General features: G+C 40.5%; 1 protein-coding gene across 4 annotated transcripts in view; it reads left to right on the forward strand.

The window, feature by feature from the left end:
- LOC115791090 (solute carrier family 12 member 9) overlaps positions 1 to 24,423 on the forward strand; it is a 91,019-nt gene that overhangs the window by 39,275 nt on the left and 27,321 nt on the right. For all 4 annotated transcript variants that reach the window (XM_030745188.1, XM_030745185.1, XM_030745189.1 and 1 more), the window contains exons 8-9: positions 9,460 to 9,617; positions 15,187 to 15,269. In XM_030745188.1, the coding sequence (XP_030601048.1) occupies positions 9,460 to 9,617; positions 15,187 to 15,269 (241 nt within the window). The remainder of the gene's footprint in view (positions 1 to 9,459; positions 9,618 to 15,186; positions 15,270 to 24,423) is intronic.

The following is a 24,423-nucleotide window of genomic DNA, read 5'->3' on the forward strand; positions in this document are numbered from 1 at the left end:
TGCTGAATTCATCGGATTACCACAACAAAATTACTACACTCCTCAGTGACAACAATACTTATGAGGTCTTGAGACGTGATCCCACAAGCAACTACAAGAAAAAAGTTGTTTGCTGCCTGCAACAACTTGAAAAGGAAAAAGCCATTGACCGCCCCACTTACTACCGCCTGTACCCTGGAGAAGCCACTCCATGCATTTATGGACTCCCAAAGATCCACAAAGAAGGAGTCCCACTTCGACCCATTATCAGCAGTATAAACTCGGTCACCTACAACATTTCCAAACACCTCGCCACCATCTTATCACCGCTTGTTGGCATCACACCCCACCACATTGAAAACTCTACAGATTTTACTAACAAGGTCCAGAATCTTGTACTGGATCCAGATGAAACCATGGTGTCCTTTGATGTGGTTTCACTTTTCACTTGCATACCTACAACTGAGGCAGTGGAGACCGTCAGAAGACGACTACAGGAAGACGATTCCTTACTGAACAGAACCAGCTTCACCCCAGATCAGATTTGTGCAATTTTAGATCTCTGCCTTACCACAACATATTTTAAATACAATGATGGATTCTACAGACAGAAGCATGGATGTGCCATGGGCTCCCCAGTGTCTCCCATTGTAGCCAACCTTTACATGGAGGAAGTGGAAAGTAAAGCTCTTGGTTCTTTCAAAGGGATGGCACCTAGCCACTGGTACAGATATGTAGATGACACCTGGGTCAAAATCAAAACCCAAGAAGTAGAAGCCTTCACTCGTCACATTAACTCAGTGGATAAATACATACGTTTTACCAGGGAGGACACCAGAGATAACAAGTTACCATTCCTGGACTGTGCGGTGCTTATCGAGGAAGATGGAAGCCTCAACATTGAAGTTTACCGGAAGCCCACACACACAGACCAGTATCTCCTCTTTGACTCCCACCACCCTCTGGAACACAAACTTGGGGTGATCAGGACCCTACAACACCGTGCGGAAAGTGTTCCCTCTAAGGCAGAAGGGAAGCATAAGGAACACACACACATTAAGAAAGCCCTCAAAACATGCGGTTACCCCAACTGGGCCTTCATCAAATCAGCTAAGATGCACAGGAATGAAGGCCAAACACAAACTACAGAGAATGGGAAGGACAAGAGGAACAACATTGTCATCCCATATGTGTCAGGCTTGTCAGAGAAACTCAGAAGAATTTTCTCCAAGCATGACATCTCAGTATACTTCAAACCAAGTCACACCCTAAGACAAAAACTGGTTCATCCCAAGGACAAACCCGCCAAACACAAGATCAGCGATGTAGTGTATGCTGTTCAGTGCAGTGAAGAGTGCTCGGACCTCTACATTGGTGAAACCAAACAGCCTCTTCACAAACGAATGGCACAACATAGAAGAGCCACCTCGACAGGACAAGATTCAGCAGTACATCTGCATCTGAAGGAAAAAGGGCTTTTGAGGATTCTTGAGGACTCTTTTGAGGATGCCAATGTTCACATTTTGGACAGGGAAAACAGATGGTTTGAAAGAGGAGTGAAAGAAGCCATCTATGTCCACTGTGAACAACCATCATTGAACAGAGGAGGTGGATTACGTCACCAACTTTCCCCCGCTTACAGTGCTGTCCTGAGCTCCCTTCCCAGACGTCTCAACCCCCATTCACACCTTTGTTCCAGTGACCTCAATAGGCCACAGGAAACTATGGAGCGGAGTCCTAAATTGGTTTCAACTGAAACCACTGATTAAATATGACCCACGCCCCCTTCACACCTGGGCACATGTGTTCACGCACATGATCAATAGAGGGTCATAACCACCTCCAGGGGACTACGCCCACAGGGGTTTAAATACCTGGGTCTCTCCACCATTTGGTTGAGAACTGAAGAAGCCTTTCGGATGAGAGGTGAAACGTCTTCAAGAAACAAAAAGAAGTCCAGTCGCCTTTTTCAAGCTCCAGAGACTACTATGACCTGGATGACTGAGAATCTACACAGACATAATTCTGTTTGTAATTTTTATGCAGTCGAGCGGTAGAGGGCGTCAGGTTCTGTGGTCAATGAGGTTACCATATTTGGTCTCAGGATGTCACCTCTGCTTTTTGCACATGTGGCAGCTTTGTTGGTTTGATCAAATGACGCCCTCTAGGTTGGACTGTAGCGGTGGGTCAGAGGCCCTAAATATGAACTTTAGTGAGAACAATTTAACACTAATTCTCCATCTTCGCTGTGCTAACATTAATCGAATGATAGTAGTGTAGGTGTCCAAAAGGTAGCATATGTCAAAAACCCCAACTTCACCCTTCCAAATGTAGCTGGTATCTAATTTTCCATTTTTGTTAATATACAATAACAAAGGTATTATTGTAGTGCTTTTAAAAAAATTGTCATCTTAGAACATTTTTAGATATCATCAAGCCGGCTTACTTACTTCTAACTTGGCTAAACCTGGTATGTCCTCATTTTCATGGACGCCTAGGCGTTACATTTTATTGTGTACCACCAAGGAGAACAGCTACACAATCATTTTTTGGAACTGAAGTATCTGGACCATGAACTGAGGCAGCACTTTGACCTGGTAATAGCTAATAATGTCAGATTTAACAGATGGATACCAGAAGCTCAGATAGTGGTACTTGACACTTAGACATTCTCATCTTACATCAGAGGTGGCAGTGCTTAACCGCTGCATGAAAGTATATACACAAATGCATTTGCTGTCATTTTATTATGAACTCATGGACATTCTCCCTCGCTCTCTATTACACACACACACACACACACACACACCATTTGTCATCACTGTCATTTCACTGTGGCTTTGTTTTTGGGAGTCAGTTTGGAAATGTCAAGCTTTTTCAAGATTTATTTTGCTGCTGCCACACGTCAGAGAAATTAATAATCAGTCTATATGTTCTGACCCACATCATCACTCACCTCTTTGGTAGGTATGCGCACACACACACACACACACACACACACACACACACATGTGCCCACACGTTTTTTTTCCTCATCATGCATACGGTGCTCTTCTTCTACTTTTTTTTTTTTTTTTTTTTTGAGAATTACACGTGCACATTTATGTAACAGACCAATGAATTTTTTTTTTCTTTTTCAGTATTATGAAAATGTCATGGAGTCTGATTAAAGCAATGGTTCATCAACTTTTCACTGCAGTGCTCACCCCACACCACACACACACACACACACACGCCAAATAAACAAAGTAGTTGGCATTTCCTAATTTCGAGGGTGATGTTAACTTCACTGCAGAACCTTTTGTTTAGTTGATTTGTGGTAATGCAAAAAAACCTGCGCGTGTGCGTGTACTGACTGCCTCTCGGGCTCCATGTGAAATAATAGTGTTCTCAGATCTTTGGATGGAGTGAACAATACTTAATAGGGCCATGATAATAAGTATTAAAATCAGTGGACCTGAAAGAAAACGTGATGGGACTCTTAATTAGGAGAGAAAAACAGAGAGAAAAAGACAGTGGACAGTGGTACACGTAGAAATAAAATGATGACTGAGAGAAGCAAGGAAAAACCTCTTGAATGGGTTTAAAAACATCATGATGAAAGAGATGGAGGGGAATAGATGGGTGTGTGTATGTGTGTGTATTAAGTTACAAAGAGAGATTGAGATGGATCAGGAGAAAGAGAGAAATACTTTGCACTCTAATTCTCATCTCTCTAGCTGTGTTGTATTGAAAAGAGGTGGGGGGGGGGCAGGCCGTAATCATGCGCTCCCTGCTGTTTTTTTTTTTTTTTTTTTTGGCACGCTCTGATCTCTCTATCTCTGTGTCTAAAACACAATCTTACACACACACACACACTGTATGTGTGTATGGTGTAGTGGTGTAGTGGGCCCTATTTTTCAGGATCTCATCATTAGGCACCTCGGCATTGTAATCATCACTTCCTCTTCAATCTTTTTCTTTTTCATCGGACATCAGCACATTTGCACAAACAAGTTTGAAACCTTCTGGATTACTTGATTGAGATCTCCTGATGTAAATAGAATATGATTAAAATAAAAGTCTGTGTTGAACGAAGAGCACTCTTTTTTTTTTTTTTTTCGTGCTAGGTCACCATTCTGTCTTCACACCAAAAGTGAGTGCCAGCCTGTTACAGTGCTCCAAAACCAACTGTGACATAAATAGTGAATTGATAGCAATATCTGGCCATGTATGATTAACATCAGAGGTGTAACAATTTACCATCGTTTGGTTTATACCTTGATTTTTTTTTTTTAAACCTAGATTTTTTTTTTTAGAGGGAATGAATAACCCAAAACATTTTGTTTTGTTTTTTTAAGACTGTTCACTTGATCATGATTGGATAATGAACAAAAAATAAACTCCATTATTCTGATATGTTTCCAGTTCACACATTGCATAAACAATCTTAAGACAATATAAGAATTTTCTTTTTCTTTTTTTTTTTTTAAGATTGATGCCAATATTTAATGCTATTAAAAATCTGAACTGGTAGAATGGTAGGATGTTACAGACATTTGTATCACTGTTTTAGAACTCCTAATTAACATTTCAATGATAAGAGAAACTAATAGGATAAATATACATTTTTCCCCCTTATGGATTTTAAAGAGTAAAACAGAAAAATGCTGCCAGTAAAACAATTTTTCTGAAGTTTATATGGCTACAATTTCTTCTTGCATATCCACCAGATCCAAGGCCCCAATACACTTTCTGTAATATTACACTAACAGAGTACTGTGACGAGTGACAGTACTGATACATGAATCCTCAAAAAATTAAAGTACCGTATTTTCCGGAGTATAAGTCGCACTTTTTTTCATAGTTTGGCTGGGGGTGCGACCTATACTCCGGAGCGACGTATATGTGACATTTATAACACATGAACCAAAATACTCCAGCCACTTGACATCTCCGTGAACTGCAGCTTTAAGGCAGTCTTGCGTAACCTGTGGGCGCAGTGGATGATGGATGGAGAGCACAGCTTAACGGCAACTGGGAGAATGCGCCACCCAACTTTCCTGGAAGTCATTGGATGGATCAAGAAAACATGGGCTTCAGTGACAACCAAACCATCCTGTTGGGATTCAGAAAGGCTGGAATAATTGGAACTGCAGCTGACGACGAGTCTGACTAACGCGACACAGAAGAGGAAGCGGCGCTTCGTCTACGGAGTGTACGGAATTGTTTAGAAGTGACACCGAGGATGAAGAATTCAATGGATTGATGGTTTGGTTAACTTGTTAGTATGTTCTTTATGCTATGGTTATCTGAATAACTTAATGTTACGTTAACATACTGTAGCGATTCTCTTAGTTAGAGAGCGTGTTGATGTTGTGGGATTTCGGACTGTTCGGGAGGTTCGTGAAGGCAGCATGGAGAGAGAGAAAAAGACCGAGAGCTTGCCTGTGTGTGTGTTGCTGTTCCGCTGTTGTAGTTGTGGTTGGCGTGGCTGTGGCCTACAGCAGCTGTTTTTCTGTTAATAAAGACGACCTTTGTTGTGAATATCGCCGACTTTGGAAGTGTGTTTACAACGTAACAATACCGAACACGTGTTCGTTGTGCGTCATGTAGCTGAATGTGCTACGTTAGCATAACGTAGGTGTAACCGTGTTCGTCCTGTTCTTTAATCCATTATTATTTTAAATTGCCGTTCAAGATGGAATTTGTGCTCTGAGTCTCGGATTCTATCAACCACCCCCCCCCCCCCCCCCCAAAAAAGTGCGACTTATAGTCCAGTGCGACCTATATATGTTTTTTCTTCTTTATTATGCATTTTTTGGCTGGTGCGACCTATACTCCGGAGCGACGTATAGTCCGAAAAATACGGTAAAGGCTTTTTAATCAGAGTAGAGCATCAAGTCAGTTAAACTTGTGGGATACTGATCTGGTCAGTTAAATAGCAGGGGGAGTTGTTAATTCATTTCAGCTGCTTTAATGAATTAACAACAGGTGCACTAGAGGGGAACAATTAGACAACCCCTAAACAGGAATGGTTTACAGGTGGGGGCCACTGACATTTTTCCCTCCTCATCTTTTCTGATTGTTTTTTTGCTAGTTTTGACACTAGTAGTGACGCTGACCCTAGCATTTGGCTAGGGTCAGCGTCACTACTGGTGGCATGAGGTGATATCTGGACCCTACAGAGGTTGTACAGGTAGTCCAGCTCCTCCAGGATGGCACATCAATACGTGTCATTGCCAGAAGGTTTGCTGTGTCTCAGTACAGTCTCAAGAGCACGGAGGAGATTCCAGGACACAGGCAGTTACTGTAGGAGAGCTGGACTGGGCTGTAAAAGGTCCTTAACCCATCATCAGGACCAGTATCTGTTCCTTTGTGCAAGGAGGAACAGGATGAGCACTGCCAGAGCCCTACAAAGTGACCTCCAGCAGTCACTGGTGTGAATGTCTCTCACCAAATGGTCAGAAACAGACTTCATGAGGGTGGCCTGATTGCCTGACTTCCTCTCGTGCGCCCTGTACTGACTGCCTGGCACCAGGGAGCTTGAATGGCTTTTGCCATAGAATACCAGAGTTGGCAGGTCCACCTGTACTTTTCACAGATGAGAGCAGGTTCATCCTGAGCACATGTGACAAACCTGAAGGCGTCTGGAGAAGCCATGGAGAACGTTATGCTGCCAGTAACATTGATCAGCATGACCGGTGTGGTGGTCTGGGAAGGCATATCCATGGAGGGGTGCACAGACCTCTATAGGCTAGGTATGCTCACCTGTCCTAAATCCAGAGGTGGGAAGTAGATTTTTCAGGTATCTGTACTTTACTTGAGTATTTATTTTTCTGAGTACTTTTTACTTTTAATCCCTACATTTTTACACAATTATCTGTACTTTCTACTTCTTACATTTTAAAAACAACAACTTTAGGTGTAACACAGACACACCACACAGTAGAGGGAGAGGCTCCTGCAAAGCTCGCTCAGAGACTGAGGAGCTAGAGGAAGCTGTGCTTTAGAGACTCCATGTGGGAATGGTGAGGAAAATGAGTGACAGAAAACATAAAGCACAAAAAATGTGTGCAGTTTGTCACACAGTGTGTCTCCTAGCTAAGGAAACAGCTGCTGTATTTCCAGGGAGAGCAAAGAATGAGCGATAACTTCACTCAGATGGAGAAAGATATAAGAAAGAGGACAGGAGAGGAAGAAAAGAGCAGCATCAGCAGCTCAGCTGATCACCAACACCAAGATCATTTACTGCAGCTCACAGTAGAAAGTTGTGATTCTTCTCCCCATGCAGAGCCACTACAGCTGATCTTAGGGTTCCTCCACCTTCTGAATCCCACTGTAACCCCTGGGTATCCTCATGTTGGTGTTTAGCTGTGGAGGACACAGTTGTTTTTTAATTCCCTTTCACAGTTTGCGTCCTACATAACAGATTCAAGCTGAGTACATTCATTAGGATTAAAATTTATTCTGGAATAACATTTCTATTCTCATGTATTATTTTATATTATTACAATAATATATAATGAGGTTCAGTTAGCTTTACACAAAAATAGCAGGTAGAAACGTCCTCCAAAGAACTACTTTTTACTTTCTTACTTTGAGTTACTTTGAGTTTTTAACACAAGTACTTGTACCTCTACTTAAGTACAGAATGTCAGTATTTTTGCCACCTCTGCCTAAACCCAATAGAACACCTCTGGGAAATTATGTTTCGGTACATCCCATGTGGTTGGGTTGCACCTCAGACTGTCCCAGGGCTCAGTGATCCCCCTGGTCCAGATCTGAGAGGAGATCCCCCAGGACACCAACATGGTCATCTCATTAGGAGCATGCCCCATCATTGTCAGGCATGCATCCAAACTACTGGGTATCATTTTGAGTTGTTGCAATGAAATTTTATCAAGATGGATGAGCCTGCTGCATCATTTTTTCACTTTAATTTTCAGAGTGAATTCAGCCCTCTGTAGGTTGATAATTTTCATTTCAATCAAATGATGTGGCATCCTTTCATTCCTAACATGTTCCGCAGTCCATATCAGTGTAGATATCCAGCATGGTTTTTTTTTTTTCCCCTTTGAGCTCTGATGTGTGTTTTCAGCAGTATAGGTGGAGATGAATGTCACGGGTGATTTGTGACAGGATAGCAGCAAAAGTGAAAGGGAAGGTTTACAAGATGGTAGTGAGACCTGCTATGATGTATGGTTTGGAGATGGTGGAACTAACAAAAAGACAGGTGGCAGAGCTGAAGATCTTAAGATTCTCACTGGGAGTTACCAAAATGGATGGGATTAGAAATAAGTACGTCAGAGGGACAGCTCGAGCGGTTCAGAAACAAAGTCAAGGCAAGGTAAGGTTGAGATGGTTTGGACATGTGCAGAGGAGGGAAAGTGGATAAACTGGAAAAATGATATTGAAGATGGAGCTGCTAGGCATGAGGAAAAGTGGAAGACCACAGAAGATCTATGGTTGTAGTGAAGGAGGACATACAGAGTGTTGGTGCTACAGTGGAGAATGCTAGTGTTAGGTTGAGATAGGAAAAAAAAAAGTAATGTTCTTATCCATTTACAGTGCCAAGTCAGAATGATATTCCCTAAATAATAATAATTACAAAAATAATAAAAAGCTACCAGAGCAACAGTTCAGACTTTACTGTGATGCAGATGACCTGTTGTTTGTTTAAGCGACAAACATAATGTGGAATATCTGGTGCATAATTAGGCAGCTGTGGTATATTTATGTAATTTCAGAGGTGTATCAAAAGGTGTATATGTATGATCATTAGTGGGCTCAGGATACAACAGTAACAGCAAGTGAATATTTCAAACAGTTGTTTTTTTTCTAGGAATAAAATAAGAACTTTATATATAAGTTTCTTTACATATAATATTCTATTCTGTGATGTTCCTGTCAGGTACTCTCCTAGCTGGTTACATAAAAGGAAAAATCATACTAATTAATAAGAATGTCTAAAACTAAGAAAGCACTAAGAAAAAGAGCACAAAGTTAAACATTGTCCTTATTAAATATTGTGTTTTAGAGTCATGGGAAGCTGTTATTCATGTTGTTCAGTAATCAAAAATGTCCATGCTAGCCAGCTGAAGTTTTCAATCCTGTTTTATATAACTTGAAACAACACAGTGCCATTGTTCCTGCAGGATGGCAAAGCCATTCACTTTGGAATCAATCTCACATCGGTTTTCTACTGTAGCTCCAAATTGTTGTGTAGAAGTACAATGGGCAACAATAGTATGAACTGTTTATGGTTGAAAGTTTTTCAAAACTGTGGTTGAAAAATGTTCAAGAAATCCTCAAGTTCCCAACCTGTCAACAAAATCTGGAAAATATTATCCCTTATAGTTTAATATTCACTCTGGTTCCGCCTGAAAAACAGGAGCACTGAGTTGTAGCACGCAGAAGTATAGTACCTCTGTAATAGAACATATGAAACTGGAGATGCTGCAGAAGCAAACTGAACATCCATTCTTCAAACCCTCACAGCATTCTGCTTCAGCGGGATTACAGTTTCCTGAGGGACATCAACATCTGGCACCCCTTTGTCATCATCGGCGTTTATTCCTCCACGCTGTCTGCTGCCATGAGCAACCTCATTGGGGCCTCACGCATCCTCTACGCCTTGGCCAAAGATGACCTGTTTGGTAGGTGGTTCCTTTTTGTGTGTCGTTTTGTTTTGTTTTTTTCAGGGAGGCATTTCCACTGAAACCACTCTTAGATTTGTTTAACATTTTGCTGACATTTCAGTGTTTTAAAATATGCCAGGGACACAGATGTGATTTGTAATGTGAAAATGCCACTGACAATTGGGAAAATACACTCTAAACTTTGGCGTGTCAGTTTCACAGCAGCACCGGCTGACAGACAATCAGATGTATCACTTTTCATAAAAAGGGTCATCCTATATGTAAATGCAAATGTTGCTACTGAATATTGTATATCCTAAGAGCAGCAGGAGATGATACGTTTGATTATAGACTAAATAATGGTAATAATAAAGCAGTTGAAATAATAATCTGCCGTCAGCTTTAATACCTAGAGCCATAATTATCCTTTCAGCTGGAGTATTTTTTACTGTCCTATATAATCCAATATCATAGTATTTGTATAACAGTGCTGTCAAAAAGTATTAGTAAAAAAGTAATTTTTTATATCCCAATTTATTTTTTTGCAGATTTGTCATGTTTCAAATCATCAAACAAATTTTAATATTAGACAGAGATAACCTGAGTAAATACAAAATGCCATCTTTAAATAATAATTTATTAAGGCAAAAATGCTAACCTAACCTCTCTGGCCCTGTGAGACAAGTAATTGCCCCCCTTGTTAAGTCATAACTTAACTGATGAGGATGTCCAACCATCAGTTATGCCCTGAGGTTCAAGAGCACTTGGGTTTTGCAGCAGGACAATGATCTGAAACAACCAGCAAGTCCACCTCTGAATGGCTCAAAAGACCCAAAATGAAGGTTTTGGAGTGACCAAGTCAAAGTCCAGACTTAAATCTGATTGAGATCCTTTGGCATGACCTTAAACAGGCCGTTCATAGTGGAAAACCCTCCAATGTGGCTGAATTAATCCAAAGACGAGTGGGCCAAAATTCCTCCACAGTGATGTGAAAGACTCACTGGCACTTATCACAGATTCTTGATTGCAGAGCTTGCTGCCAATCAGTTATTAGGTTTGGGGGGCAATTACTTTTTCACATATGGCCGGGTAGGTTTGGATAGCTTTTTTTCCCCCTTGATGAACAAAATCTTCATTTAAAGATTGCAGTTTGTATTTACTCTGGTTTACGTTTCACAGCACTGTAGTACATGTTGGGTAGTAAGTAGGTTTAGAGAATTTTTTTTAATTTCTAAAATTGCTCGTGATGTTTCTTGATATTTTTTTGACCATCTTTCAATTCGTTTAGTTATAATTTCCTCTAAAATGTATTCCTTTGCAGCATTTAAGTTGCTTCTACAGCAGGGACTGTGGGTGTGGTCCTCTACGTGAGGCTCATCTAAGGATGAAAACAATGAGCCTCACAGATTACAGTGTGAGAGCTGCTGCTGCCTTAAGAGCAGAAGCAAAAGTGTTTGGTATCACTTTTTGAGTTGACTATAATCTACATAAATATTCAATTTTTTTTACTCAGTGTCATCTAACAAAATTATACACCTGTGTTAAATATAATGGCTGTGATAGAGCAGCTCAGAGAATTGGAAGCAGCACCATGTCTGCCAGTCTTCCTTTGCTATGTCAATATTTGAGAAAAAGTTGCTAAAGACGTGTGAAAAGTTGACTAAATGTTGAATCCGAGCCACTAAGTTAGCAGCAGTGCGGTAAACTGAAGCTCCATCACAAGCTGTGATGGTTTCTATTTAAACATTTGAAACAAAAAAAAATGTGCAGCCTGCATTTACCAGGCTTGTGTCTGCATTGACTGATTAAAAATATGATGATGGATTTGCTGTGATTTTGGCTGTATGTGCAAAAATCAATGGGAGAGGACGTTACAAGCAGAACACAGTAACAGAATGTTACAGCTGCATGGGATCTGTTACAGAACAGTTCTGACCATAGATAACACAGGTGTGTTTAAATTTCCACATTAATAAAAAAAAAAAAATGTGATGCAGCATTGTTAAGATTTTCAATACCTCATCATCATCATGAAGTGTCTGGGAGCACAGTCAGGTTGGGTTGGGAATTTGGTTTGTACCTACACAGTGAAAGAATATCCAAAAAGCTGCATATTTAGGTATAACCTCAACGTCCAGCAGAACATTTTTTTTATATGTGCGTGGGAGTCTGTGTGTGTGTAGGCGTGGGTGTGTATTTCAGGGATCATTGTTGCTTATAGCTTCTTTTAAACTTCGAACACAAACCCTTTGAGTTGAAGCCATTCCCATATCAAGTGAGCGCAGCATTTGTGTGATTTCAATCACTTCTCTGTGTGAGTCGACGCTGCCTGCTGCTTTGTCATTATTAATGATTCTGAGCAACTTCCTTATCCCGTCCTCTCCTTTTTTGTTAAGCCTGTTGCAAATGGATTTGGCCTGTTTCTCTCTGTGTGTATAGCTGTGCTCGTGCGTGTGTGTCAGGGGAGATAAATGGCCGTATTAGTCAGAGTTCCTCGATGAAGTGATCAGACAGAACAGAGGCAGACGACTCCGGTAAGAGTCTGTCTGCTCGCTGACAGCCAAAGGGTTAACTTAAGTTAGATTAATCTGTTTAATTAAGAGTCAGTAACTGTGGACCCATAAATGTGTAATTTTCTTGTAGGAGAGGGTGTGTGTTTGTGTGTGTGTAAAAGGGATAATATGATCACACTGTAAATGTGTGTGTTCTTGTTGTTGTCACTCATGCATGCTACTCACTGCTTAACCTTGCCACTGTCCTATGCAAACGAAGTGATGGATGCGTCACTTTCTAGCGCACACACTCAAAAGGAGTTTCTTGTTTTTTTTCTCCTGCCATCCCACACATCTTTTCTTTCATTTCTTTCTCTTCTCTAACTCGCTAATCTCTAACTCCTTCACCTCTGTCCTGCCTCTCTCCATCTTTTCCATCTCCATCCTCTGCTGCATTGATTTGACTTCAAAGTCTCGCTGATTTAATTCCAATCCTTTATCAGCTGTGAAATTTACTCTTAAACTCAGATTCCCCTCGACCACCCATCGCCCGTCTCATCCCTGAACTTCCATTCTCTCCATCTTGTGAGCCTCATTTATGTTTCCATAGTCAGCTCTGTCTTTCACTGATCTTACCTCTGCTGTCTCAGCCACAAAAAATGAAATGTCATGGAAGAAGCTATGAGATGTACGCTCCCCTCCAAAAGTATTGCAGTGAGGACAAAACTTTATTTTTCTGTAAACTGAAAACATTTGGGGTTGACATTAAAAAATCAATATGAAACAAAAGATCAACATCTCAGCTTTTATTTCCAGGTATTTACAACTGGATGTGATACAACGTCACCCATTTTTCTTGTGAGCAAAAGAACTGGAACAAATATAACAGATTAAAGTGAATAAGACTTCATATTTAGTTGCAAATCCTTTGCTGCATCAAGCCTGTGACCCACTGACATCACTAAACTTTTGCATTCTTCTTTTGTGATGCTTTTCCAGGCTTTCACCTTAGCCTCTCCATTTGTTTGTTTTGGGGGGGTTACTCCCTTCAGTCTCCTCTTTAGCAGGTTAACTGCTGTATAAGGTTTGAGTCTGGAGATTGACTAGGCCAGTCTAAAACCTCCCACTTCCTGCCCCTGATGAACACCTTTGTAGTTTGGCAGTGTGTTTTGGGTCAAATTACTTCCACTGAGTTTCACAGATGAGCTTGCATGTTTGGGATCATGAGCAGATCCTTTCTTTCTCCAATCTTCAGCCTAAAGGTTAATCTTTGTCTCATCAGTCCATAAAACTTTGTCCCAGAATTTCTGAGGCTTGTCTCTGTACTTCTTGGCAAATTCCAGCCTGGCCTTCTGATTCTTCTTGCTGATTAGTGGTTTGCATCTTCTGGTGAAGCCTCTGTACTTTTGTTCATGAAGTCTTCTGTGAACAGTAGATTGTGATTACTTCTGATTCCTTCATTCCTGGCCTCTGGCCGTTGTTGTTGTTGATGTCACTAACAGTTGTTTTAGGGTTTTTGCTTTCCTTGGTCAACCTGTTTGACATCTGTTACTCAGCACACCAGTGACGACATCCATCTTCAGGACGTTCCAAACCCTTTGTACTGACTGTGGCCAATGTTTGTGCAATGGCTCTGATCGATTTTGCATCTTCTCTCAGCTTCACAATTGCTTGTTTTTCACTCATAGACAGCTCTCTGGTTTTCATATTGGTTATTACTCTAACTACAAATGCACAGTCTGCACAGGCAAAACCCAAATCTGAAACTGAGCGCAGACATTCAGCTCTGTTTATTGTTTGAAACAGGACACACCCGGGCAACAAAACACACCTGTCAGTCACATGTTCTGATACTTTTGCTTGCCGTAAAATGGGTGGGTTCAGACAAAAGGTGCCATCTTCTGAACTGTGTATCAGATCCAGATGTTAATACCTGTAAATAAAAGCTGAGATGTTGATTTCTTTGTCTCAAATATATCAAACCCAAATGTTTTCACTCTACAGCAAAAATAAAGGGATTGGCCTCACTGTTCCAACACTTTGGGAGGGTGGTGCATGTAAATATATGTAAATGTCTTTCAACAGACCATACAGGCCTGTAAGGTATTAGAGTGACACGTCAGCTTAGTTTGTCTCCCTCGCTGTCGCCTGCCCACTCGCTTTCCCTCTCTCTTTCTTTTCAAACCAGACATTTAGTTAATTACATAAATTTTGTGCAAATGTCAGTAACAGAAAATACCATCCCTAGTGCAAATCAGATCTGTTCTGTGCACTTTACCATTGTCACTTATTATTTATATCTGTTGCTATTGGAAATAAAAAATGAAATGAAATGGAAAGAGCCTGTGGAGTCACAGAGTGGGATTTTCAGTTGCTTCCAGTTGGTGTTTTTTTTCTCTCATACTGTGTTAACATCTCCCTATTTTAGTGTATTATTCAAACATGTCGGGTGACAAATTAGATAGACAATAAGACCTGGCAATATAGTCAGTAATGCATATCAGCAAAGTCTTGTTTATGGTCATTGCTTTGTTTAGTTTAGTTTATTATTGTCATAAATGGGTAACAATGGCATATTACTACCGCCAATGAAATACTTAGACCCAGGCCGCTCAATATTTCACATGTAAACCAAAAGCAACATTGCAGATACGTAAACTAACACTTAAATAAATAGAATAAATAAAGACCCAATGGAGCTGATTTTGAACTCTGCACATAACCTGCTACTGACCAGGTTATGTGTTCAGCACAAGTACAGGCAAAGAGATAACTGAAAACTGACTCTAAGCTCAACTTAGCTCACTAACCCATTAATCTGGCTTCATAGTACACCCCTCTGCTATTTAACTTAACCCCATATCGACACTGTGTCAAACTGTGTCCTCTTTTCTAGTTCTGGGAGCACATTTAATAGATAATACTGTCTATTAAAACCAAGGAAGGCCATTTATTGCACTCGCACTAATGTAGCTGTTCTGTCTACACATGGGCCTTGAAGCCTGGCCTTATGGTAAAGATGGTGCTAAATATTTTAATGCCAAGATTTGAAGGGTCTGTTGTTCACACCTATGTATATTTTTTCATGTCTGCAGGTAAGGTGTTGTTGCCAGCTAAGAAGACATCCCACAGTGGGAACCCCTGGGTGTCAGTGCTAATCTCCTGGTTCCTAGTGCAGGTTAGTAGTGATAAGCAAATGTGTAAAGGTTAGATTTTCTCTCGTCAGCGTCATGTTTTGTCCAAACATCAGCCGTTTTTTCCCCTGAAAATGTGGGAAAATGTTCTACATGGCATAAACAAACAAAAATAAAGAAAGAAATGTAAAAAAAAAAAAGATTCAAAGGTGACAGAAGTCCAAATAAAACAACACTAGCCTTAAACTTGGTTTCAAATATTTTTCTGAAATCAATTAATCAAGAATAAATTCCCGCTGAGCAATGGGAGATATAATGCGTGGTATAAAAGGAAGCTGGAGAACATTCAAACAAGCCACTCTTATTCCTGTATAATTAATGCAAGGTTGGCGAGGTATGAGGACAAAATCATCTCAAATTCCTGTTGTTTGGATTGTTCAGTCTTTTTGAAAGAAACTTTCCTCAGGCAAAAAGATCAGAAAGTCCTCTCTTCCTTCAAACTCAACTTATTCGTTCACCAGTTCAGCCTGAGCAGTTTGATGTCTTTGTTTTCTGTCACTGCTCAATCTGCATCCACACAGACCTGTCATTCTGCTGCTTAAATTTGTGCATTTGCATTAAACAAATGGCACCTGAAGTCAGTCATTCTGTCGACTAATGCATTCCAAAGGCGTGCTTCGGAATCACTAAAGTCTCTTTGGTTTAATGGTGTTCAGGGAGTTTTCCAGAAAAGTACAACTGACTTACTTTAACTGTTTATAGCTGTGTAGTTTGGTATTATATAGAACTTTTAAAAGGGGAGGATGCTAAAATACCACCCTTTCCCCCTTCTTTAATTAATGTCTCAGATATATACTCTTACTGGATGACTTGTCCTCCTTGTGCTATTGTGTGGTGCCCACAGTCTGTGGATTCACAGCTGATAGCAGCTGGGAGCAAAATGGATCAAGATGAAATGCATCTCACTTTTGTTAACATGATTACAGACTGCTGTCACAGAGGCTAAATCTGTCAGGTATCTGACACTTTATAATGTTATTCATAACTGCTGCCGGCATTTATGTCCCTTTAGATTAAAGTGGACCGATTATGTGCTTACTTATTTTTCTGTCATTCATATATATATATATATATATATATATATATATATATATATATATATATATATATAATTACAATGGTGGATGCCAAAGATTGAAATAATGATGTCAGTGGATGTGCAGGTAATCCTTGTGACCCAAAAAGTCCGGCTTCAGACTCCTCTAAATGCTTCATTCCAGACAGTTTTTCTAATCTTTGATCTAGGAAGGGCATCCGTCCGTCCGTCCGTCCATCCATTTTCCACCACTTTTCTACGTCCAGTTTGTAGGAACAGCAGTCTAAGCAGAGATGCCCCAAACTCTCTTTCCCCTGCCTCAGCTTTTCTTGGGGTGTGGTGGGGGAGCGGTTGGGGGCACCAGGATGCTCCTTTGCAGTGTGTCTTAGAGCTGGTCTTGGACATGCCTGAAACATTTGACGTAGGAGGCATCCAGGAGGCAGGAGTTCAGGTGCCTGAATACCTCAACCAGCTCCTTTCGATGCAGAGGATAGCAGTGCTACTCTGACCCCCTCCCAAATGACCAAGCTCCTCTTCCTGTCTCTAAGGGAGAGATCAGGCTCCCTTCAGAGGAAGCTCATTTCTGCCATTTGTATCCACAGGCTCATTCTTTCAGTCACTCTCCACAGCTCATGGCCATAAGTGAGGGTAGGAATTCAGATCAACTGATAAATTGGCAGCTTCACTTTCACACTCTTTCACCACAGCATATGGGACTGATCTCCACTCTCCCCTCACTGGATGGATGGAAGCATGGAAGGAGAAATGAATGTTCATTTCAGGTGCATAGCTCTGGCCGTGAACAGTATTTCATTTTTTTATTCGCATCTGCCATGGGATTAAGTCAACAAACAAGACATAACTAAATAAGCATTTATTAGTCTCTTTTGTACTTCTTTAAAATTGCAACTTGATCTGCAGTACTTTGGAGTTTAAAGCTTAAAGTTCACTTCACGTGCCTTTATTTTTCCATTTGATCAGAGCGTCACTCTGCAGACTCTCATCTACCAACATTAACACGGTGGTATTCACCACCCTAACAGCCCACTTCACTCACGGTGTCATAGTTTTGCTAATCTAACACAAATGTAAATGAAACACTACCAAAGCAACTTTAGAAGGATGCAACATGCATACTTACATATTTATGCCAAAATCTAAATGCTACTTTTAGGAGACTGCAATAAGAAGAAGAAGAAGAAGAAACAGCCTTTATTGTCCCGCAAAGGGGAAATTTAGGGTATTATAATAATAAGGGTATAATAATAAAAATGTAATAATAATAATAATAATAAGTTCAGGGTAAGGCTGGTGGCAGGTAGTTGTTCCTTTTACTGTCCTTCCTTCTGTCTTTCTTCATACTCATCCATGACTGCATGCATGGACCTTTCTTCAGCCTGACAGAGCTCACATTAATCCACACCACACACTAATGTCATGCCGTCAGACACACATAGTGAAATTATGCTCTCTAGAGCTTTCTTAAGCAGTTGTTTATAGTTCATGTTCACTCAAATTCAAAATATTTAAGTGAAATTTGATGATATTTAGTTTGCACAGCTTAATCTATTCAACTCCTTTCAGCATTCAGGTTTACAGTGTAAGTACAGGCTGATCATTTTGAACTGTGAATCATGCACAGCTAATCTAGTAGAGTCCACGGATGAAAATATGGAGGTGGAAATGAGCAGAATAGATTCGCTTTAATTCACAAACATTTGATAAGCAAGATTAAGTCAAACAATATCCTCTGATTGATTCTCTTCCAGTCTGGGTTAATTACTAGCAAAAAGTGATTAGAACTTTGATGCAGTGCAGACTGAACAATATCAGAGCAGCTGAATGGAACAAACCGGCACTTTTTTCCCTCTGACCAATACACAGCACACAGTGTTTTTTTCTTCTATTGTGCCATCTAAGTGGAGGAAAGAAGCCAATTTAGGCGAGGAGAAAATATTGGCAGAGGAGAGGAGGGTGGGGATAGAGAGATGAAGAGCAGGCGGAGGATCTTAGGAGCAAATAGGCCTGACTAAACCATCATTATCAGAGGTGAGTGTTAAAGGCTGAATGGCTTGTCATTATTTGCGCCCTCTCTTTTTCTCACTCACTGTCCCTCTCTCGTCCTCTTCATCCCCGACGCTCTCCAGGAGCAGAGGAGCAGCAATTAGATGGAAATCGTTAGCTGCGTCGCCGCTGCTGCCATCATCAGAAATCATTGACTCCCGTCCTCTTTCTCTCTGCCTCGTCCTCCACCGTTTGAATGATTTACTGATGACAAAAGTTTGATTGTAATCTTTGCCTTGAACTTTCACGTGCTGTGGGATTGAAAAGGAAGACAGAGGAGGGAAGAGGGAGGCACGGGCCTTGCGTTGATTTTATTGGACTTCTAAGTAAAGGCGAAATAGCCGGGGAACACACGGAGAGAAAAAGCATAAATGGTTGAAAGGAAGATTGCAGAGCATAGGGTTGAATGGGTGATCTGAAAATAAGCTGTAACCCAAGACAAATGAATAGTTTGAAGTACGTTTGGTCCAACCAAGAGCGAGACTGCAAGGTACAAACTGAAGATTTTGCTCATGAGTATTGAAAACCTTGCATGATTTAAAATTGGCCCAGCCCCTGTTAAAGGTTATCTTCTTATAAAACCTCTGGACCAGTTCAAAGAAGTCCTTTGATATTATTGTGTTGCCTATTTGATTTAAACTTAATTTTGTGACAACTTTATGAGTGACAGATGCCTCAGGGACACACGTTACAGTAGAGCTGGATTTTTACAGTCAGACCCTGGGGAACTCCTGACAACACTGTGGATTTTTTCCACTGAAAACTGCTGTTGTGTTTCCTTGGTTGTAGCTGGGTCCAGCTTTAATGACCGGTAATGATACTTAATATAAATTTGTGGTCATTTTTACAGTGAAGGTGATGTTTGTTAATGTTTGACCACAGTTTTAGAGCAGACATCCAGGAGTAATCTAACACTAGCAGACAAACTGAAAACACTCCAGAAGTGCACAAGGAGGCTACTTTGAAAGGTAGATCGGTTTTGCTGAAATCTTTTTGTTTTTTTGTGAGGAGTTGTTGAACATTTTGATTGATTGAGCAAAAGGACTGTAAATCCTAAACTGTGTTACAGGGAACGCTGACTGCTTCATCTACTGAGCTCATGTCCTCTCTTACTGAAGCACGTGTGAAACCGTTTCACTGTTTTGAAATCCTAAATATTTGTTACACATTGTGACTTTTTTAATACTTTTTGTGCATGGTGCATTCTGGGTCGATGATGTAAATTGTAAACTTCAGAGCTGTTGCAATTTCTAATGTTCCGGAGTTTACAAAACACTACAAAAAGTGTGACAGCGCACCACTTTTTATTTCTAGTGGAAAGGAAAAAAGGGAAGTGATGTTAGTCTTCACAGCTTTCCTGAGACAACTTCCAAAAGACCTGTGGCTGGGTTTCTTGGCAGTTCTCTCCTGATGTATTTGACTGAAGTTGGCTAAAAGAACCCACAAATGCTGCTTGTCATAAGGGACAACTAAAACAAAATGCTTTGTCTACAATTTTCTGTCATGAGGAATTTAAATGGAGAAACTTGACAATGGGTCACTTCAGTCAGCTCAGTGGAACAACTCAGACGGATACAGACATGTCATTTGCAGCCATACAATAGCCACCAGATGTTCTCGAGCCGGTAATTATGGACCATGTTTATGCGTGCAAATGTGAAATTGAATTGGATATAAAAGCAGAGGGGGGACTATATCATGGCAGTGGATGCAAATCTTATCTGAAATGACTGTTGATGGCATCTGTTTTATCATAAAACAATAGTTTGTGTCTCTAACAGCTGATGACAGAAAGCTGAGCTCTGTACAACAAACATCTTTCCTCTTAGTTAGCATAAAGGAGCAGTTGCAGCACCGATGCTCACCTCCTTGTCTCTGTGATCATTTTCATTTTTGATGTACAGTTTGAGTAATGTCAGTTATGCTTTCCTCCCTGATGACGCTACACTCAAAGAGAGTCCAGAGTTTGGGACTAAGACCGTTCCGACCATTTGAGATTCCAGTCTGTATTCCAATGTTAACGATGACCTATTTTATAAATACTGAGATGTTGAGATTTTATAATATAAAATTTACATTGCTTATATTAATGTTAATGTAATAAACTTTACACGTCTTCATAGTCGAGGTTCATTTGAATCCTCGTTCAATTAAAGCTGAAAGTTTTCACTTCTTTATTGTTTTATTTCAAATCCACTGTGGTGGTGTACAGAATTCAGAAAATCTTTACTGTCCTAAAACGAATGGACCCGGCTTTCTGCACCTGAACCCGAATACACACTTAAGCACGTGGTGTCTGATTGTTGCCTGGAACCTTTAGCCATTTCTGGAAAAGCACAGTTCTGTAGTCCAAAGCATTACTCAGCTTCTTCCACTTACATTTTTTTATTTAATAAAAGTGTGTGTGTGTGTGTGTGTGTGTGTGTGTGTGTGTGTGTGTGTGTGTGTGTGTGTGTGAAGGAGAGAGAGAGAGCGAGAGAGCCCTCATGCTGCATTATAATCTGTGGTAAATAATGCACACTCCTCTCCAGTAAAAACAATCTTTTAAATCAGTGCACAGTAACATGAGAGATTTGGTGTGCATACTGACACACACACACACACACACACACACACATGCACGCATCTCATTCACACTCAGTTGTGCTGTCAGAGCAGTTGTACATGCAGGCCTGTGTCTAAGTTAATGGCTAATTAATGCTCTGGTAGAGTCGGCTCCCAGGGGTGCACTGGAGAGACAACCACTGACTTTGACTGCCAGAGGTCAGCAGTGCTCTCGCCTGCTTTCTCTCTTTCTTTTGTCTTTCCCTCTCCTCTTTTTTTCTCCCCCCCTTCTCAGCCTCCCTACTCCCTCGGTGCATCTTGTGACCTGTTCTCACTGCCTGTCAATAATGTGACATCATTAATTTCAGCTCCCTGCCGTTACATTTTCTGCTTTTTCTCTCGTCTTCATTGTACATCTGCCTTATGGTCACAAAGTTGGTGATCACAGTGCTTCTACTATCTCCCCTCCACATGATATATCCCGCCATAAATATGTTCCCCAACTCTGAATGAGTTTCTGAGTGCAAATCATAAAACACACATTATCAGGTGAGGGAGAGAGAGAGGGACGGCATTCTGTGTTTGTACAGTACAGCAGTACTGTACAAACACAGTACTGCACCCCCCACCCCAGCCTGTTCTGTACAATCAGCCCCTGCAGCCCACATCCAAAAAGCTCACTCTATGATGTTGAAACAACTGCAGAAATTGTTTCATTCAGTGCAGAAGAGCTAATGACGGTCTTTACCTGAAAGATTTACACACGCTGTTCCTCTACCAACGTGATGGTGAGATGCTTGAGGAATGGAAGCTCGCAGTGGGAAAGAGATCCATTTTTTTACCTTTTATTCGCATTCACGCCACAATTCAACAGAGATTGTTGCAAATGAGTGTAATTTACATACTGAATGAACCGCTAAGCTGTGGGTTGTGTGATGGGCACAGCTGATAATGTGTTGTGAAAGTAGCATGCAGGTATTAGTGTGACATTAGAGTTTCAATAAAATAAATGATGGTGTTCAGCTGGGGTGGGGTAATCAAGGTTGTTTATCGTTAAGATTTAGTTTCATGTCAAATGGATCAAAGATGTCTGGTTGTAATATTTGCTCGGATGTGGATGCCGTTGCCATTTGCAAGCAAGGTAATGATAAATATTATAAAATGCAACACAGAATATTCTAAACCAAAATTTGATCTGATAGTTTTGATGTCTTCCATGTTGTGGTATGAAGTATAAAATGGTAAATGTGGGATTCCTTGTGGTTCCTCGAGTTTCTAAAAGGATGGGAGACAGAACATGAATCATCCCTTAGCTGTGCTGCTATAGGCTCACATTGCTTTGGGATTTCACATGATGCACTGAGCATTTCTTCTCTTCTCTCCTCCCCTTTTTTCACTCCTGATGCATTTACAGGCCAATACTGCATATCATTAACTTTTTGTCTTCTCTCTCCTATAGTCTGTGTTTTGTTCTTGTGTCTCTATGCTCTCCTTTTTTTTCTCTTCTCTTTCCCCTCACTACCCCAGTTGGTGGCGGTAGATGTCTGCCCCTCCCTCAGCCTGGTTCTGATGGAGATTTCTTCCTGTTAAAAGGGAGGTTTTTTCCTCACCATCACAATTGCTGCTAATAAGGGACCATCTGATTATTGGGGTTCTCTTTCTAATATTGTAGGGTCTTAACCTTGCAATATGAAGCACCTTGAGACAGCTGTCGTTGTCAGTTGGCTCTCTATAACTAAAACCAAATTAAAGTGAATAAAAACTTTGGATTATTGACAAAGATCAGAAGACCCTCTGTTGACTTTTCAGTCTTACACAGCTGTATTTGAAGCTGGATTTCTGATCTTAATCCTCGCTGTCAGCATTTAGGGGAATATTTAGCAGCTTGTAGTTGGAGAAAAAGCTAAACTGAAAGAAAAGTGAATATTAGATTTATCATTGACGGGTTTCCAGTTGGTTGACACATTTTAAGTTCACTATAAATCTAAAATTGTGCTGTAGCTTTATGTATGTGACTTATGACTTTGGTTGCACTCGTCTAAATATCAGTAAGTTTTTGTGTTTTTTTTTTTTTTTTTATTAATTTTTGCTTAGATGCCTGAAATAATATCTGTGGTTAACACAAGCATTAGACATTTCCATAGTTTGCTCTGTAGCATATAATAAATATGTAAAAATCCAATTTTTGTCTTCTGAAGCTTTTGTGTCCCAGGGAAGACGATGGCTAACAGCCGGCTAAATGAGAGTCTAGGTTTTCAGGGACATTCAATGTCGTCACTTCTAACACCTGAGCTCAGTGATGATGACACGTAACATTCAAACATAATGTAGTTTAATTTATAGCTTAACAATTGCATTTTACTTCTAGGTGCATTACGAGATACCAAGCACAGTAAAACAATGGAAAATGTGCATTTTAACAGGAGATACATTTGCATCAATTTATCTATCTATTTATCAATCAATTTAATGACTTCTCCAATATCCAAAATTCATGACTATTCCTAATCCACATTATCAAATCACACTAAGGACATTACTGTGCACATTATACTTTGTCACCATAATTGATTATGCTTAGTAAATTGCTCTCAGGTAAAACAGTGGCAGCTCTGACTCCCTTCAGTCACGACTTTCCTGTCCACAATTACTTGCAGTGAGTTACACAGAGCCATGTTCACCTATCCTGATATCAGGGAACATAGCAGGGAGCAGTGCTTATAATGGGGTCATCTTTTCCCTTCTCCATTAGAAGTCAACTAGTGCACTTCTGTAAGAGAAGGTGAGTCTCATACGGCCATGTGCTGTCATCATTATTAGATGTGTGGCTCTCCCTCTGAATCAGCCACTGAGAATATGAAGTGTAACTGGGTTTGGCTGTATTGTCATGTAGCTGCCCTCACTAACATAGTTGACTGACTGAACAGCAGGCTAGATAACATCTTAATTAAAACTCAACATTAGCCTCAGTAAGTGGTTGCCCGAGTAGAGCCAGGTGACCACCTGTGGTCCTTCCAGGATCCTCAGGAAAATGTAGAACAGTTTAGTTTAACAGTATCTTGCTCCCTAGATGCTAGTCTAATCTATCCTTTATGTCACCTCTTTGCCACAGTGGAGCCAGATAATTATATCTCACAGCAGAAAGGTTTCTTGGGACTAAAACTCAATTATCTGGGGATCCTTGACTTGAAAATGGATGGAACCTCTGCCCTTGTTTGCACCTTACTTTAAAGCCTCGAGTGGCTCCAGACTTTTTAATTCTAACATTTTTATATTTGGCTTTGATGACTCTGATTGCTGGGTTCCATTTGTGGATCTTATTTTATATTTTGGGAAAATATCCAGCCAACAAAGCCCTTATCAGATGTTTTCTCTGTTATTGCACTTTTCATTAACAAGCGAATGTGTAATGTGGCACACATTTCAGTACCAGGCTCCTCTTCTTTTTAACCATCTATGACTGTTACATTTGCCAGTTAGGGAACATGCTTGTT

Source organism: Archocentrus centrarchus, chromosome 13, assembly GCF_007364275.1.
Source record: "Archocentrus centrarchus isolate MPI-CPG fArcCen1 chromosome 13, fArcCen1, whole genome shotgun sequence".
NCBI lineage: Eukaryota > Metazoa > Chordata > Actinopteri > Cichliformes > Cichlidae > Archocentrus > Archocentrus centrarchus.